We start from the raw sequence: 14,240 nt of genomic DNA, 5'->3' as shown, positions 1-14,240 counted from the left end.
TTCAAAGTTATAGTTCATCGCATGAACATTTAATTTCATTACAGCTCATTGTTATGAATTCGAACAACTACTGCAAGTTTACACACGTTTATTCTCTTGTTCATAGTTTGTCATCTCTTGTATTTAGTCTCTTGCTTATAGGCTTATTCATTGTTCTATTATATTTAGTACTTTATTGTGTATCGTGTACTTAGGGAGTACGTACAGTTTAAGTACATTTTATGTTAATTGCATTATATTTTCAGCTGTTTAAATAACTTGTAAATCATGTTTTCAGTCGTTTTATTTTGAAAACCTCAGCCGGAAACGACGTCTAACTTCCGCTCCCCTAAGTGACGTCAGTCCACTTGACTCTTCTAAAGTCTGTCATCTCGTGGTTTCACTTTTTAAAAACATCCGGAGCAGCAGTAGCTTCTTCCTCCTCTTCATCCCAGGCCTGAGTGACGGAGAGCGGCGTCTTCAGCTCCACGATGTCCGGACACGGTCACGGCCACGGCCACGGCTGCGGGTGTGAGGGAGAACACGAGCCCGCGGAGAGGGGCCTGGAGTACGGGCTGTTCCAGCGCATCGACGTGGAGAAGCTCCAGTGTCTGAACGAGAGCCGGGAGGGCGACGGGAAGCTGGTGTTCAAACCCTGGGACCAGAGGAACGACCGGGAGAAGGTAACCGTGGTCCGAGCCTCTTCCCCCGGGCAGGTGTCCCGCCTGGGTCCCCTGAGGCGGGCGGAGCTGCTGCGGGTGCTGCAGTGATCTGTGCCCGGTGAGGGTGCAGGACTTGGGGCATGTGTCTGCGAGGGGCCGCCTGCTGCTTCTCTGCTGATCCACGCGGTTTATTAAACAAATAAAACTGAATTAACGAAGACGATACAGAGAAATCACAAGAGGCTGAGTTGTGAGTCAGATTAAAGTTATAAACTCATCAGCCTGGTCCACTTCCACCGGACTGGAAGGTTAAATTAACTTGTAAACATTAGGGAGTTCATGAAGGTGAATAACTGCAGCAGTTTGAGGCAATAATCTGAGTAATAACTCAGTCAGATTTGAACACACAGAGATGATTCACACCTTTTTAGTTCAGCGTCACTGACACTTTATAAGAGAACAACGATCTCATGTCTACGCGTCTGTGACTCCGCTCAGGAATCGTATTAAAACACGCTCCTTATAACTGCAGAACCTGGTTGAGAATCTTTGCTTTTTAAAGTTTTCTGAGGCATTTAAGTGAGACGGTGATAGTTGTCTGTACATCAGTGGGTCCACTGCGGACAGGAGCTGCTAGTAGGTCGTTCGGCTGCCTGTAGTTCCCAAACTGTCACAAATACAAGCGAAAAAAGTTACATATACTTACTATACTTGATGTAAGTGAAGATACTTAACATTGAATGTGTCATTAGCCAGAATTCTACACTCTGTCACTATAATCATTAAAAATGGTCTTTGTTTCTTCTCTTAGTTTGTAGAAAGCGATACAGACGAGGAGTTGCTGTTCAACATCCCGTAAGTCGTGAAATTATACATCATCGTTGTTGTTGTCATCAGCCTGGATTTTAACCCATGAACACATGATTTTATTCTTTGGTACCTTTACACATAGAGATGTAAATTATATATAAAGACGGACACACACAGTACATTTGCTGCAGCAGTTTTTTATTATTAGAAAATATTGGAATTAAGCTCTGATCCAATAATAAAGAGCTGAGCCCCTGTGTTTTGTCATCTGAGGCCAAAGTGACTCATGTTACATTTCCATGTCGATCTGTCATGACAGCTACAGCGTGTGGCGTCTCTTTCAGTTTTACAGGCAGCGTGAAGCTGAAGGGCATCATCATCTCCGGAGAAGACGACGAGTCTCATCCTGCGGAGATACGACTGTGAGTGTGTATCTGTCTCTCTGATCAGGGGTCACAGGGGTCACACAGGACAAACTGATGAGACACAGGACAGCCCATCTTGATTTACTTATTCAATGATGTATATTTAAGTACAAAAATAAAAAAAAAAATTTTTCATTCTAGGTACAAAAACATTCCTCAGATGTCCTTCGACGCCACCGGCAGAGAACCTGAACAAGCCTTCAGACTCAACAGAGACCCCACTGCTGAGCTGGAGTACCCAACAAAGTGAGACCATGAACATTTAAACATTTTGATTTCATTTTAATGTGGTTAAGTCTCTCCAAGCTGCTATAAAACTCCTGTTATGGCTGAAATACTATCTGTGCTAATCATGTTTAACACGCTGTCTTACTTAGTCATTGATTTTAATTGCACAATTTAACTTCATGTAACAGATGTTTCTGCTCCAATATATTTATTCTTACTGTACTGGAATCCTCCTGAGTCGTATATGGAGGCTTTTAGATTGGTCAACAAAAGAGATGTAGAACTGAAAATGAAAAATATCATTGTGATCATTTTACTCTGGACGCTCTGTGACATGAAGCTGTGAAAAGACAAGTGAAGCCAATCCGCTCTCATTCTCTTTCTTTTGATCATAACACATCATCCGTGTTTGTTAAACACTCATTTTTACCACGGCTCATTATGACATCTTCTTATCCAGCTTCACTAACACTTTACTAACAGATCACTGCTTCGTGCTGGTTTCCATTCACACTCTTTATATTTCTCAGCCTCAGCTCAAACTCAAGTGTCTCCTGTTGTGTCCTTATTTTTAGGATCGCTCGCTTTTCCAACGTTAATCACCTCTCAGTCCACATCTCAAAGAACTTTGGAGCAGAGAGCACCAGGATCTACTACATCGGACTGAGAGGCGAATACTCCGAGGTCAGTCTGAACCTCGGCCTGGGGAATGGTTTAACCTCCTGAAGGCCCCTGTGGCTCACATTGACCATGGATAGGACTCTGGTTGTTTTTTTGTGTAACTAAGATTACACTAAAATTACTGGACAGATTACCGTGAAACTTGGTGAAAGGATTAGAGAAGAACCCACTAAATTTTGTTGTGGATCCCGATCAGGGGCCGCATACCGAAATCTTTTTTCCACATTTATTATTGTGAGAGAGTGTCTTGCAACATTTTCGTTGATTTATGAGAGAATAATTAATGGATCTTGATGAAAAAAAAAATCTGGCATATTTAGAGAACTGAACATATTTATAATGTGTGGAATTTGGAGCAGCTTGACTAAATTTAAGGGGGCTGTTGGTGGATATGGAATATACTGAGTGCCATTTATCTTATTAATGTTCATCATATTGGAGTCATGGTTGTTTTGGCTGCACGCTTTAGATCGTGATGATATTGAAAGAAGATTTTCCTCATCTTTTAATCACACAGCAAATTCTTACCCCAAATATGTTGGTGCCTCTCTGGTGTTGCTCAGTTTCCATTCTAGTAAGAGTATGTGTTGAACAGGAGATTTTACAGATGAAAAATAAATCTGTCGATGATTGCTTGAAGTCAGTCTCTCTTTGCGCTTTCAAGGCTCACAGACATGAAGTGACCATCTGTAACTACGAGGCAGCAGCAAACCCTGCGGATCACAAAGTGGAGAGCGTCATCCCGCAAACCAACTTCATTTCCTGAAAGCTCTGGAGATCGTGAGGAGGAGGAGAAGTTTCAGTGGCGTCTGCTGAGCGTCATTTACACGAGACAAAATGGTCTGAGATGAGTTCAACGCTGCGGACTGGCAGGTTGGTCGAGCTTGACCGGAGACTGAGCACTCAAAATCTGGAGACCAGGCAGCTTCAGACGTGTGGAAGTCCCGAGTTGTTGCTCTGTGTTCTATGGCAATAAAGAATAAAGGCTTAATGTGGGCAAAAAAATGTTCTAATAAATGCATGAAATATTTGACACTGAGATAAAGTCTGTTGTCATCAGTTTATCCTGTAAACTTTTCAAGATATTCACCACTTCAATAAAGCTACTCTCAAATCGTGTGAGTTTTAGATTTTCTTTCATTTTATCATGTTTAAATTTTGGATCCATAATCAGCATCATGTGATCAGCTAAAAGATCATATGAGGGATCCCTCTCCCAGGAAGGACAGAAGTGCAGTAGATGCTGCGTGTAACCGGACACATCATCAAAATAAGAGTATTTACAACATTGATTAGAAGAGACCGCTTCTCACATAATAGAAAATGTGTCAATGTTTATTTTTAAGTATTTGTACATAAGAAAATGTTTGATTGAGATGAAGGAAGCAGCAACGACAAATGAATGGAGAAGTTAGTCAGTAATATATGTATGTAAAGTATGTAAGTAGACTTATTGTATATCAAGGAGTCTTGTTGTAATCATAGTCCATGATTACAAATCTGTGATTGCTTGTAAACAAGAAACCAATTTATTTTAAATCCCCTCTGACATACAGCAGAGTTTAAGAGTTTGAGACACTTGGTCACATCTATTTTAATATTATTCATCTATGCATGATCTATACTGCTTATCCCTTAAGGCTTGCGGGGGTCAGGAACCAATTATTATTATTACTGTTAATATTATTACTAGTATTATTACTGGTATTCTTATTATTACTGTTCTTATTGTTCTTATTACTATTATTCACACGGTTGTTATAATTTCTATATTTTATAACGGTTATTATTATTACTACTAGTCTATTATTACTGTAGTTTTCATTCATATTACTTTTATAAACATCGTTTATTGTATCGCATCGCTCGGAGTGGGCGTGTCTCTCAGGGCGGCGACGCGCTGACGTCGCCACGCTGAGTGCCCGCCCCCTGCTGGTGCGCGGCCAGCAGCGGAACTTCCGGTGCGAGTTGAACTGGGACAGCGGAGCGGTGAGTGTCTGAATTCCGCCTGTTAGCGCGGCCCTGCGGCTCCTTTTAAACACTTTGCTGCGGCCCCGCATGAACCGTGGCGGGGCCGCTCGTCGCGTAGCGCGTCGCCGCAAACCCCCCGCTGGGTTCGGGGTGCGGATTTGAACCGTAGCGGCAGCTTTAGGCGGAGGAAGAGAGACACCGGCAGACAATACGATTAGTGTGTGAGCGAGGTTAGCTAGCGGCTCCTCCACCACGGCTACTAGCCCGGGTTATTGTGTCGCCGTGCGCGTGTGTGTGTGTGGGTGCGTGTGCGCGGCTAAACCGGGATTAAGCCGGACTGCGGAGGTTGGGAGTGAATCCGCGGGTGTTATCCGGGGGCAGCGGACACTTTGCGCCGCTGAATGCCATCACTGCCGAGGAGGAGGAGGAGGAAGATGAGGAAGGGTCGCTAAATACAGAGCTAACCATTCATTATCTTCCCTCCTCCTCGACACCCGCTCCCCGCAGATCCGAACCCGCAGCATCCGGGTTTGACCGCGGTGCGTTTTCCGAGCGGAGCCGAGCACCAGCAGGCGCAGAGCGGGCTCCGGTGCTGGTACTGGTGCTGGTACTGGTGGTGGTGCTGGTACTGGTGGTGGTGGGGGCGGGGGACGCCTGTCACTCACTGCCGCATATTATCCTGTTGTTTGCCAGCCATCGAGCTCTGTGTGTGTGTGTGTGCGTGTGTGTGTGTGTGTGTGTGTGTCTGCAGCAGCACGCCTCTGGTTTGGTCTCAAATGTAATTGCAGTCATGCAGGATGGGGACTCGTGATGTGCTTTAAGTTGATCTGCAGCACAGGCATCGTTTCCCCCTTTTTATCCTTCTCCTAAAAAACACACAGAGCGATTTCTGTTCACTTCGATCCTCCAGAATTCCAACTCCATAATCTGACCGCGTTGGGAGCTGGTGTCACATCAGCAGAACGAGTCTCTGCAAATGAGGCTGTTACTCAAATGCAAGAAGATGGACACTAGTCAGAGTCGGCATGGTTTGGTTCTCGCAGCTCACACATGGCGTTGACCTGTTAAATGTCACAGAATAGATCAAAGTGTCATCTGTAGTTTCCCACACCTCAAGGTGACTTCTTCAAATTGCTCGGTCCCAATCCCAGACCTAAAGATTTGCATTTTACTGTCAGATATGACAACAATTCACCACATCGTCTCTTTAAAAAATTATGAATCAGCCATCGGAATACTTTCCCTCTAGGGGATTTATCTACTAATAATTGTAGATCTAGAATTAATAATCATTTAAACCAGATAAAGGTCCCAGATTTAATGGGTCTTTTTCAGAGATTTAATGCCTGCAGGCGAGAAGGGAGAGATTAAATCAAACGGCGGGGCAGAGGCACGGGGAGTGGCACACAACAAAGCTCCCCAGTGGGACTCAAACCAGCGACAATGTGGTTCATTTTCTACAGATTTAAACAATAGGCCGACAAAGCAACGCTCTTAAAATGTATTTAGGGTTCGGAAAGCATCTTATGAGTCTTTTCATCGCTTGTTGCTCTCAAAGTGTAATTTTGTTTTTGGTTTTCTGGTTCTATTTTTATGAAGGTGGGGATTTGATTTTCCACTGTTATCCCTTTTCAAACCAAAACAATGATTTGGACAATACAGAGAAGAGGATTGTTTTGGTAAAGATGACCCACATTTATCAAAAGAGTTTAGAGACGAGGCTGGAAAAGGTTGTTCAAAGCAAAAATAGCAGATTTTAAAGTCATCACTAAGTAAAAATAATCAGAAGAAGGTTGAAATCTGAAACTATAAATCCAGCTCCATGTCATTTTCCTGTTGGTTACGTGGAGTCGATGCATTTGCATCTACAGTTCACCTCAACTGGACAAGAGCCATTAAAACCCAAAGGAAATGTGAACTGCATCAAGTAATAAATTGAGTTCAGTCGGAACAGAGGCTGTTTTTCAGTCGTTTTTTTTATTCCCAATCTGAATTGGACTCGATACTTGTTCGCAGCCCGGCACTATTTTTAACCACCGGCCTTCAGAAGGGTAGAGAGTGAGTAATTGTTTCTTCGCTGCACTAAAAACAGACACTGTGTTTCATGCTGTTATTCGCAGTCTCTGGTCTTTGTGAATCGGCGGCACGGTAACAGGTGGGGAACGAGAACATGGTATAAAAGGGATAAATTTCATGTGCTGCCACTTTTCAGAGAGCTTGTCCTACTTGTAGGAACAGATTGTTCACTGTGCACTTTATCTTCTCTAGTTATCAGTTTCTGTGTTTCACTTCTCATGCTGTTCGCTTCCAGTCACAGCGTCTGTTCGCCTGTGTTCCCGTCAAGATGCCAGAGTTCAGCAGCTAAATTACACGCAGTTAAAAGTCGGTGACACGGGCGTCCGTCACGTGATGCACATCAGATCCCGTTCTGCTCCTTCAGTTCTCTTAAACGCGTTGGTCAGAAACTGTGAGGAAGAAGTGTCTCAAATTAAGATGTAAAATATTCCACAATACTCTAAGTGAAAGTCCTGCCTTTTAAATCTCACTTAGATAAAAGTAAAAACATGCAGCAAAGGTGAATGTACTTGTTCTGCAGAACTGATATATTATGACATATGACATAATTAGGTTAAACTTTACGGGTTTTACCTAATATACTGTTTAAAGTTTACTGCAGTGATTTCCAATCTACGAGTTTGGGTCTTTCCCAGGGTTTAAGATTAATCTAATCTTTGATTGATTGTCTTGATTATCAATTAACCTGACAGTTATTTTTTTATTTTGAATAATTTAGTTTATTCAAAGTCAACAATAGTGAAAAGTGGCGTCTTAATGATTTGATTTGTCCAAAACTCAAAGTTTATTCAGTTTACGGTGATGTAGAGCAAATCTCCCCAGAGCCTGGAGCTAAAGAATATTTGTAATCTTTTATTATTTAAATTATTCTGAGAAGGGAAATGTCTCTGATGGGACCGATAGCAGCTCGTTGACATCTGAAACATGATAAGAGGATCAGGGCGACGCTGATTGTTTCTTTGTCTGAGGCTGACTGGTTCAATAATTGACAAAGCATAGTGTTTTACTGGTTTACAGTTTATCAATGTCAAACCTAATCTGATAAAATGTCAGATTAATATAAAGTAATAAGATTAACATTTCTCTTTGAAGTGAAATGGAGTTTAAAATAAGGTAAAATGAAAGAAACAGGAAGTGTAGTAACAGTACTTGAGTACGTGTTCTTTGGTCTGTTGGTGAGAAGACTTTACACAAGAGGAAGTTTCATTCTGATAAATGCTACTACTTCAAAACATTGAAAACAGAAAGTTGCTGCATTGTCAGTCAACGGCAAAACGAACAAAATGCACTACAATGCAAAGAAAATCAAAGTTTTTGCATTTCGCTCTTGATAATCTTTCTTGATCCTCGTCATCTCAACTTTAAATCTTCCTGTGCCTAAAGATTGATTCCAAAACTTTTCAAAACTGCCCTGAAAGTCACTATTTCCCAGTACTCGACTCTGCCATGTTACATTTTAAGCTATTACTCATTCATGGAGCCCCAGGATGCAGGACACAAACTCTCTCTTTTGTCCACCCTTTGGACTCTTAAATCTCACGTCTATCTACCTCCGGGTGTGAATGTGACCTCAAGGCGGGAATTTGTCATGTGCCAAAATGCAACAATAGTGGCAGCGGTGGAATTTTAAAGCCAGTGGAGTGTGATAATCCTGCTCAGGGTTTACACATTAACCTCTGGGTTTCAGACATTTCCCCCATTTCCTCATCGACCATTTACCGATTAGGCAGCAGCTCTCTTTATGACGCGCCCATCCTGTCTTGTCTCATCCTGTCCCACATCTTCAGGCCTTTAATGAGTGGAGGCTTTTACTGGTCGACTTTACTGTAAAACAAACTGATCTCATGCTTGTTATCGACGTCTGACTCACTGCAGAGCCGGGTGGACGTCTACAGCTGATTTACAGTAGAGAGAGGGCGGGCGGGTGTTTTTTTTATTTAGTTAATGAGTGCCGTCACTTGCTGACTACAGGAACCTGCCCGACACACAAACACCCATCGCATGACACCGGCTTTATGTGAAGTGCTTATTAAAACCTCCCCTAATAATAAGGTCGAGCTGATGGTGTACTGCCTGAGAGGCAAAACCCAGGGCATGAAAATCCCTCTGAGCGTTTACTGCGGCTCATAAAGCTCCTGGCTCTGACAGATAATTAACCTCAGCTCAGATGACGATATTGAACATTGATCAACGTAACACATCTATTCATTCTCCTCATCTGGAGCTGGACAAACAGATGAAGACATGTTTGTGAGCGTGTCAAACTGAAAACTGTTAAAGCGGGAGATGAAAACATGACGTTAAAAAAAGATGAGTGACATGTTCCACATCATCCCCTGTGGAAATGATGGTCTGCTTTATTGAGCCAGCACAGTTCACTTACCCTGCGCAGCGAAAGGCCAGAGAAAGCAAGTCTAATTTAATATGATGTAATCCAATGACTCCAGAGCTCAGGGCAGATTCATTATGACCAAATTATGCCGATTATATGTGTAAATCGATGTATTTGTTGCATTTATCATCACCAAATACTCCAGAACGTGAAGGCTTCCACTGATCTCACAAAATACACAAACTTAACGTAGGTTTTTGATATTTTTGGTTTACCTGCTTCCTGGTTCATATTCAGGCCCGTTAGCTTCGAAAATCTGTGTTTGTAAAATGTATAAAAAAGTTAAAGTCCTCAGCTGACCTCTGTGTTTTTCTGTTTTCTCCCCCAACTCCAGTATCTCTTCCAGTGTATGTGTGGCAACAACATGTCTGTGCCGCTGCTCACCGAGGCCGTCACGGTGTCCGGAATGGAAAAGGAGACCGCTGCGGTGAGTGAAGCCTCAAAACCTCGCGTGTTAATCTTTAATGTTGTTGATGCTCATATCCGCAGCATCTTACGGTCACAGAGGACAAGTGGGTAAGAGTCGTAGCATCGAGGACGTTTTCAATCCCAGCAGTGCAATGCCAACTGCTCCAACAAGCAGTTATCAGTACAATCCATTGTTTAAATGTGAATTCAAATTTGTGTTGTGCAGAAGATGATTGTGATCATGATTTCTGCCAAAATAAAAGTCCCATTAAACACTATCTCTCCCCAATGCGAAGCCTCACCTGTAGCAGTGGGTGTAACAAGTGCTGAACAATCAATGGTGTAGAAGCTCAGCTGGATGCCAGTGTACGAACTAGACGCGTCTTTCATCGTGCTGTGTTCAGCTACAGTGTGTGGACCTGTTCTCCGCCAGCATCAAAGCTGACTGTCACTGGTTCCAGCTCTGAACCTCGTCTCAAACCCAACATGACAGAAACGTGTTTTGATCTCTGCAGCAGAGACGACTGAATCTCTCATTTCCAGCCAATAAGCGGCGAAATGCTGTCGTTCTAAATCGTTCTTCCCTTTCATTGTGTCTCTGCGGGGAGTCGTGTGTTTGTGGTGGGAGAGGCAGTGGGAGTTTATCTTGGCAGAAATGGGAGATTGGCACCTGTTTTTCTCTGTTTTGGAACAGAGAAAAGTATTCACACTTACCAGAAGCACATTGTGTAGACAAAAGGCGACGCAGTGTGATGAATTGGTTTTTTTGTTGTTGTGTAAAATGGGATTTAGCACACTGTACAGCTCCCGGGGGAAATCACAGATTTATAGTTTCATCAAATGGTGTCCAACGCATAGACTGTCCAACGTGATCGATCACTAACGATTAATCTAAATGACTTTGTGTCAGAAGCGACTCAGGCCAAAAAATTCTATATGAACCCGCCTGTGAGAAAAGTGACCAACCCAACCCAGGCCCAACGTTTCCCCGATCACAGTGTGAAAAATCAAGTAGTGCGCCGACATGACTGAACACGACCCAAATGCTAATATTATCTGTTTCTGTCAGAACTGGTCTCAGGTCAGATATTCACACTTTAATCTGAATCTGGAGGGAAGTGTTAAGAAATAATTTAAAGTATGATTTAGATTCTGGAGAGAGAGAAAGTCCTAAACAATGTTCATATCTGTTACAGGTGATCTTCCTTCATGGACTAGGAGACTCCGGGTGAGTCATTATTTGCTGTTTTTAATTCTTTCTTAATTCATGTTGAATGTACAAATGTAATCCTCTTGTTCTGTTTTCTTTATCAATTTTCTACATTAATATATTTTACTCTCTAAAAGGTTTTGTTAAAAATTTGTTTCTGTAATAAAGCCCAGGCACAGTATTATAAAATGAAAAGATGAGCCCTCAGCCCTGACCTTCATCGGGAAGTTAAAGCGCTGGGAGACACAGATGGACGAACGCGTCTTTTAATAAATGAAACTGGAACAAAAAGATGGTGATAAAGGTTTCAAGTTAATGAAGAGTAGGGATTAAAAAAACATAAATTAATCAATTTCATTTACAAGCAACATATTGAACCACACTGTGTATTATCCTCTGTATTTGTGGATTAGATGCTCTGAGTTTGCTGAAACTGGATTAGAAACAAAGCTGTGTTCTCTTTGTTTTCTGTCAGGCATGGGTGGGCTGACAGTTTGACGGGGATCCGGCTGCCTCACGTCAAGTTTATCTGCCCAAACGCGTAAGTCTTTACTCAAGGCCCTCTGTGCTATTTCATGCCTTTATGCTGTCACTTGTCAGCGGGAGGGAAACTAACATCTGATTCTGTGTGTGGACTGAATAACAGCAGCAACCTGTAAAGAAAAATATAGTTCATAGATTGTTCTGTCAGAATGGAAAAGCACCTTTAAACAAATAGTTTATCTACTGTTCTTTTTGCTCAGGTAAATAAATCAAGCTTCACATTGCCGGTGAGCTCTGGCAATGATTCTCATGTCATTTCCCTCCATTTTCCCCCACAGGCCCAAAATCCCAGTCACTCTGAACATGAAAATGACGATGCCCGCATGGTGAGTTGGCGTGATGAAAGAAGCTGCTTTTTGGCTCAACACTAGAAGCCATTGTTTCCCTGGAAACCACAATAGGCTCCCGTATTGCCATCGACAATACTGTGATTGTATCTATTGATTTCCCTAAACGCTCGCCTCCGTGTGCAGGTTTGACCTCATGGGTCTCAGCCCCGACTCCCCAGAGGACGAATCTGGAATCAAGAAGGCAGCAGAAAACAGTGAGTTAAATGTTTCTAAATATCACAGACGTGACATTCATATAAGATCAGTGCTGCTTCATAATGACAGATGAATATATCAGTTTGATGATGAAGATATCAGCTTCTATGTCTGCATCAGTGATGTCGAAGCATAATGGCATTTCATTTCACGCTGGAGCTCTGGTGGCACTGTGGAGTAGTTTGTTTCTATGACTGGCTCCCTGTTTTATTTGTTTGGTGCCACTTATCAATGGATAACAGTCACAAGACCTAAGGCTCCACCTAGGGGTCAGTGAGTCAAATTGAAAAGCAGGAGGTTGGTGCAGAGGAGATAAAACAGTTTAATGTTTGATGCACTTGCTCACAAAACAACTACTATCCAAGAAAAACTTACTTTGTTATTCATCCAGTCTATCTATCTATTGCCTGTTTGCTACTTTCCCTTTGACATCTGTGAATTGAGTTTTCTCTCCATCTATTAAACACACAATCTTTCTTGTTTTCCTCTAGTCAAGGCCATAATCGATCATGAGGCCAAAAATGGGATCCCCCCAAACCGTATAATGCTCGGCGGCTTCTCTCAGGTAGGGTTTCACATCTTAGCCTTGTTTTATATTTGGTAAGAGTCATGTTCACAGACATGATGTTTTGAAATGCTGGTTAGTTTAATAAATATTGTTCCTCTTCTCTTCTTCTGTGTTCTTCCTCCATTCCTCCTCAGGGTGGCGCCCTGTCCTTGTATACCGCCTTGACCTGCCAGCATCAGCTGGCTGGCGTTGTAGCCCTCAGTTGCTGGCTTCCACTTCACAGCAGTTTCCCATCGGTACAGGCACAGTTTTGTCAAGGCCACATTTTATGGTTCTGCAAAACAATAAGCAAAACATGCATTTTCTGTGTGGTCATAGTCCATCTCTGTTGTTTCTGTCCTGCAGGCGTCGAGCGGCAACAAGAACCTCCCGATCCTGCAGTGCCACGGTGAGGCGGACATCATGATCCCTAGGCAGTTTGGTTCCATGACGGCAGATAAACTCCAAACCATAGTTAACCCTCAGATGATCACCTTTAAAACCTACCCAGGGCTCGCTCACTGCTCCTGTCCTCAGGTACTTCACCAACACGTGTTCTGCATGTGTGTGTATGTGGCTTTATTCTGTTTGTGAGAGGATAAATCCGTTTGTAAGGAGTTCTGTTTTCTTTAGAGTTTTTCTGATACCAGCATCGGAAATGCCTTTGAAACTGCAGAAAATGTTCGGTCTGGCATAGGCACATAAAAAAAACTTCTTCGCTGTACCAACATCTATTTTTCTTTCTTGCAGGAGATGGAGGCAGTAAAGGAATTTATCGAGAAGCATTTGCCCCGAATCTGACCTCACCTCATCCCCACTGTGACCCCCTGAGACACTCACCTGTCACCCCTGATCTGCCATTCTCCCACAGGAAACAGCCATGAGCACCCCCCCTTCCACACACACACACACACACACACATACACATATGCACATGTAATAATAATGATTTGATCCACAGCGCTAAATGAACCATGTGCTTGCCGTGCATTTCAATCCAACAACACTCATACTGTAAACAAATTTGTCAAACACACTGATTGGATAACATTGTAACCAAGTGCTTGCACTCAGGAGTCTTAGCCTTTTGGAGGGAGAAACACTGATTCCCACTCAATACATTCCCTTTGGTTTTATTTAACAACCTCTTGTCTGTCGCTTCCATCTTAACTTTAGTCATTCTCAGCTGTCACAGCCTCCATTGCTACAACTGCCTCGCCTTTCCCAATAAGATTTGAGTCGGATAAGTGAGTTAACAGCTGATACTGTCTGTGAGCACAATAAGGTGCAGACAGACCTGCATGTGGAAAACAGGAGCAAACCCTGCAAGGCTTTTATAGGTGTGGGAAAATCTTGAAGCAACTTACTAGAGAGAAGGTCAGATCGAAGAAAATGCTGTCAAAATTACAACATAGTCGCTTGCTGTTGTTAGCCCATTAACCGTGCTATTTCTTATTATATCAAGCGGTTGAATCTGATCTGAGAGCAGCTTCACTCCTCAGAGTCTGACTCAGGTGCAGTGAGTTTTAAACCATCCATTCCACCACCTTCCGCCCCATGACGGTGCTCTGCGGCCTGTCCAGGTCTTCAATCTTAATCACTTAACTACAAATAGCCCTTTTTATTGAAGCACCAACATCCACGGGGGCCTCACGTTACTTTTCTTTAATGAGTGTGAGTAAATATCTTGAATTATATGAAGAAATTACAATTGAAATAAAATGAAAACTCATGAATTGATGCTTTTGCCACCTTGTGCTATT

At 42.7% G+C, this 14,240-nt stretch overlaps 3 protein-coding genes across 3 annotated transcripts in view; 2 read left to right on the top strand and 1 right to left on the bottom strand.

The window, feature by feature from the left end:
* Window positions 1–14,240, bottom strand: part of LOC117770959 (tapasin-like) — a 1,175,540-nt gene that overhangs the window by 167,156 nt on the left and 994,144 nt on the right. The gene's annotated exons all lie outside the window — the stretch shown is intronic.
* Window positions 331–3,901, top strand: pithd1 (PITH (C-terminal proteasome-interacting domain of thioredoxin-like) domain containing 1). The gene is made up of 6 exons (XM_034600994.1): window positions 331–662; window positions 1,453–1,496; window positions 1,796–1,873; window positions 2,018–2,122; window positions 2,680–2,788; window positions 3,450–3,901. The coding sequence occupies exons 1-6, from the start codon at window positions 471–473 to the stop codon at window positions 3,549–3,551; spliced, it is 630 nt and encodes a 209-aa protein (XP_034456885.1). The 5' UTR covers window positions 331–470; the 3' UTR covers window positions 3,552–3,901.
* On the top strand, window positions 4,692–13,500 carry lypla2 (lysophospholipase 2). Its single transcript, XM_034600989.1, has 10 exons — window positions 4,692–4,774; window positions 9,559–9,651; window positions 10,829–10,860; window positions 11,318–11,383; window positions 11,664–11,711; window positions 11,859–11,929; window positions 12,422–12,495; window positions 12,633–12,734; window positions 12,844–13,014; window positions 13,228–13,500. The coding sequence occupies exons 2-10, from the start codon at window positions 9,574–9,576 to the stop codon at window positions 13,276–13,278; spliced, it is 693 nt and encodes a 230-aa protein (XP_034456880.1). The 5' UTR covers window positions 4,692–4,774; window positions 9,559–9,573; the 3' UTR covers window positions 13,279–13,500.

Source organism: Hippoglossus hippoglossus, chromosome 11, assembly GCF_009819705.1.
Source record: "Hippoglossus hippoglossus isolate fHipHip1 chromosome 11, fHipHip1.pri, whole genome shotgun sequence".
NCBI classification, from domain to species: domain Eukaryota; kingdom Metazoa; phylum Chordata; class Actinopteri; order Pleuronectiformes; family Pleuronectidae; genus Hippoglossus; species Hippoglossus hippoglossus.
Note: the sequence above shows the minus strand (reverse complement) of the source record. Positions and strands in the feature narration are given on the sequence as shown.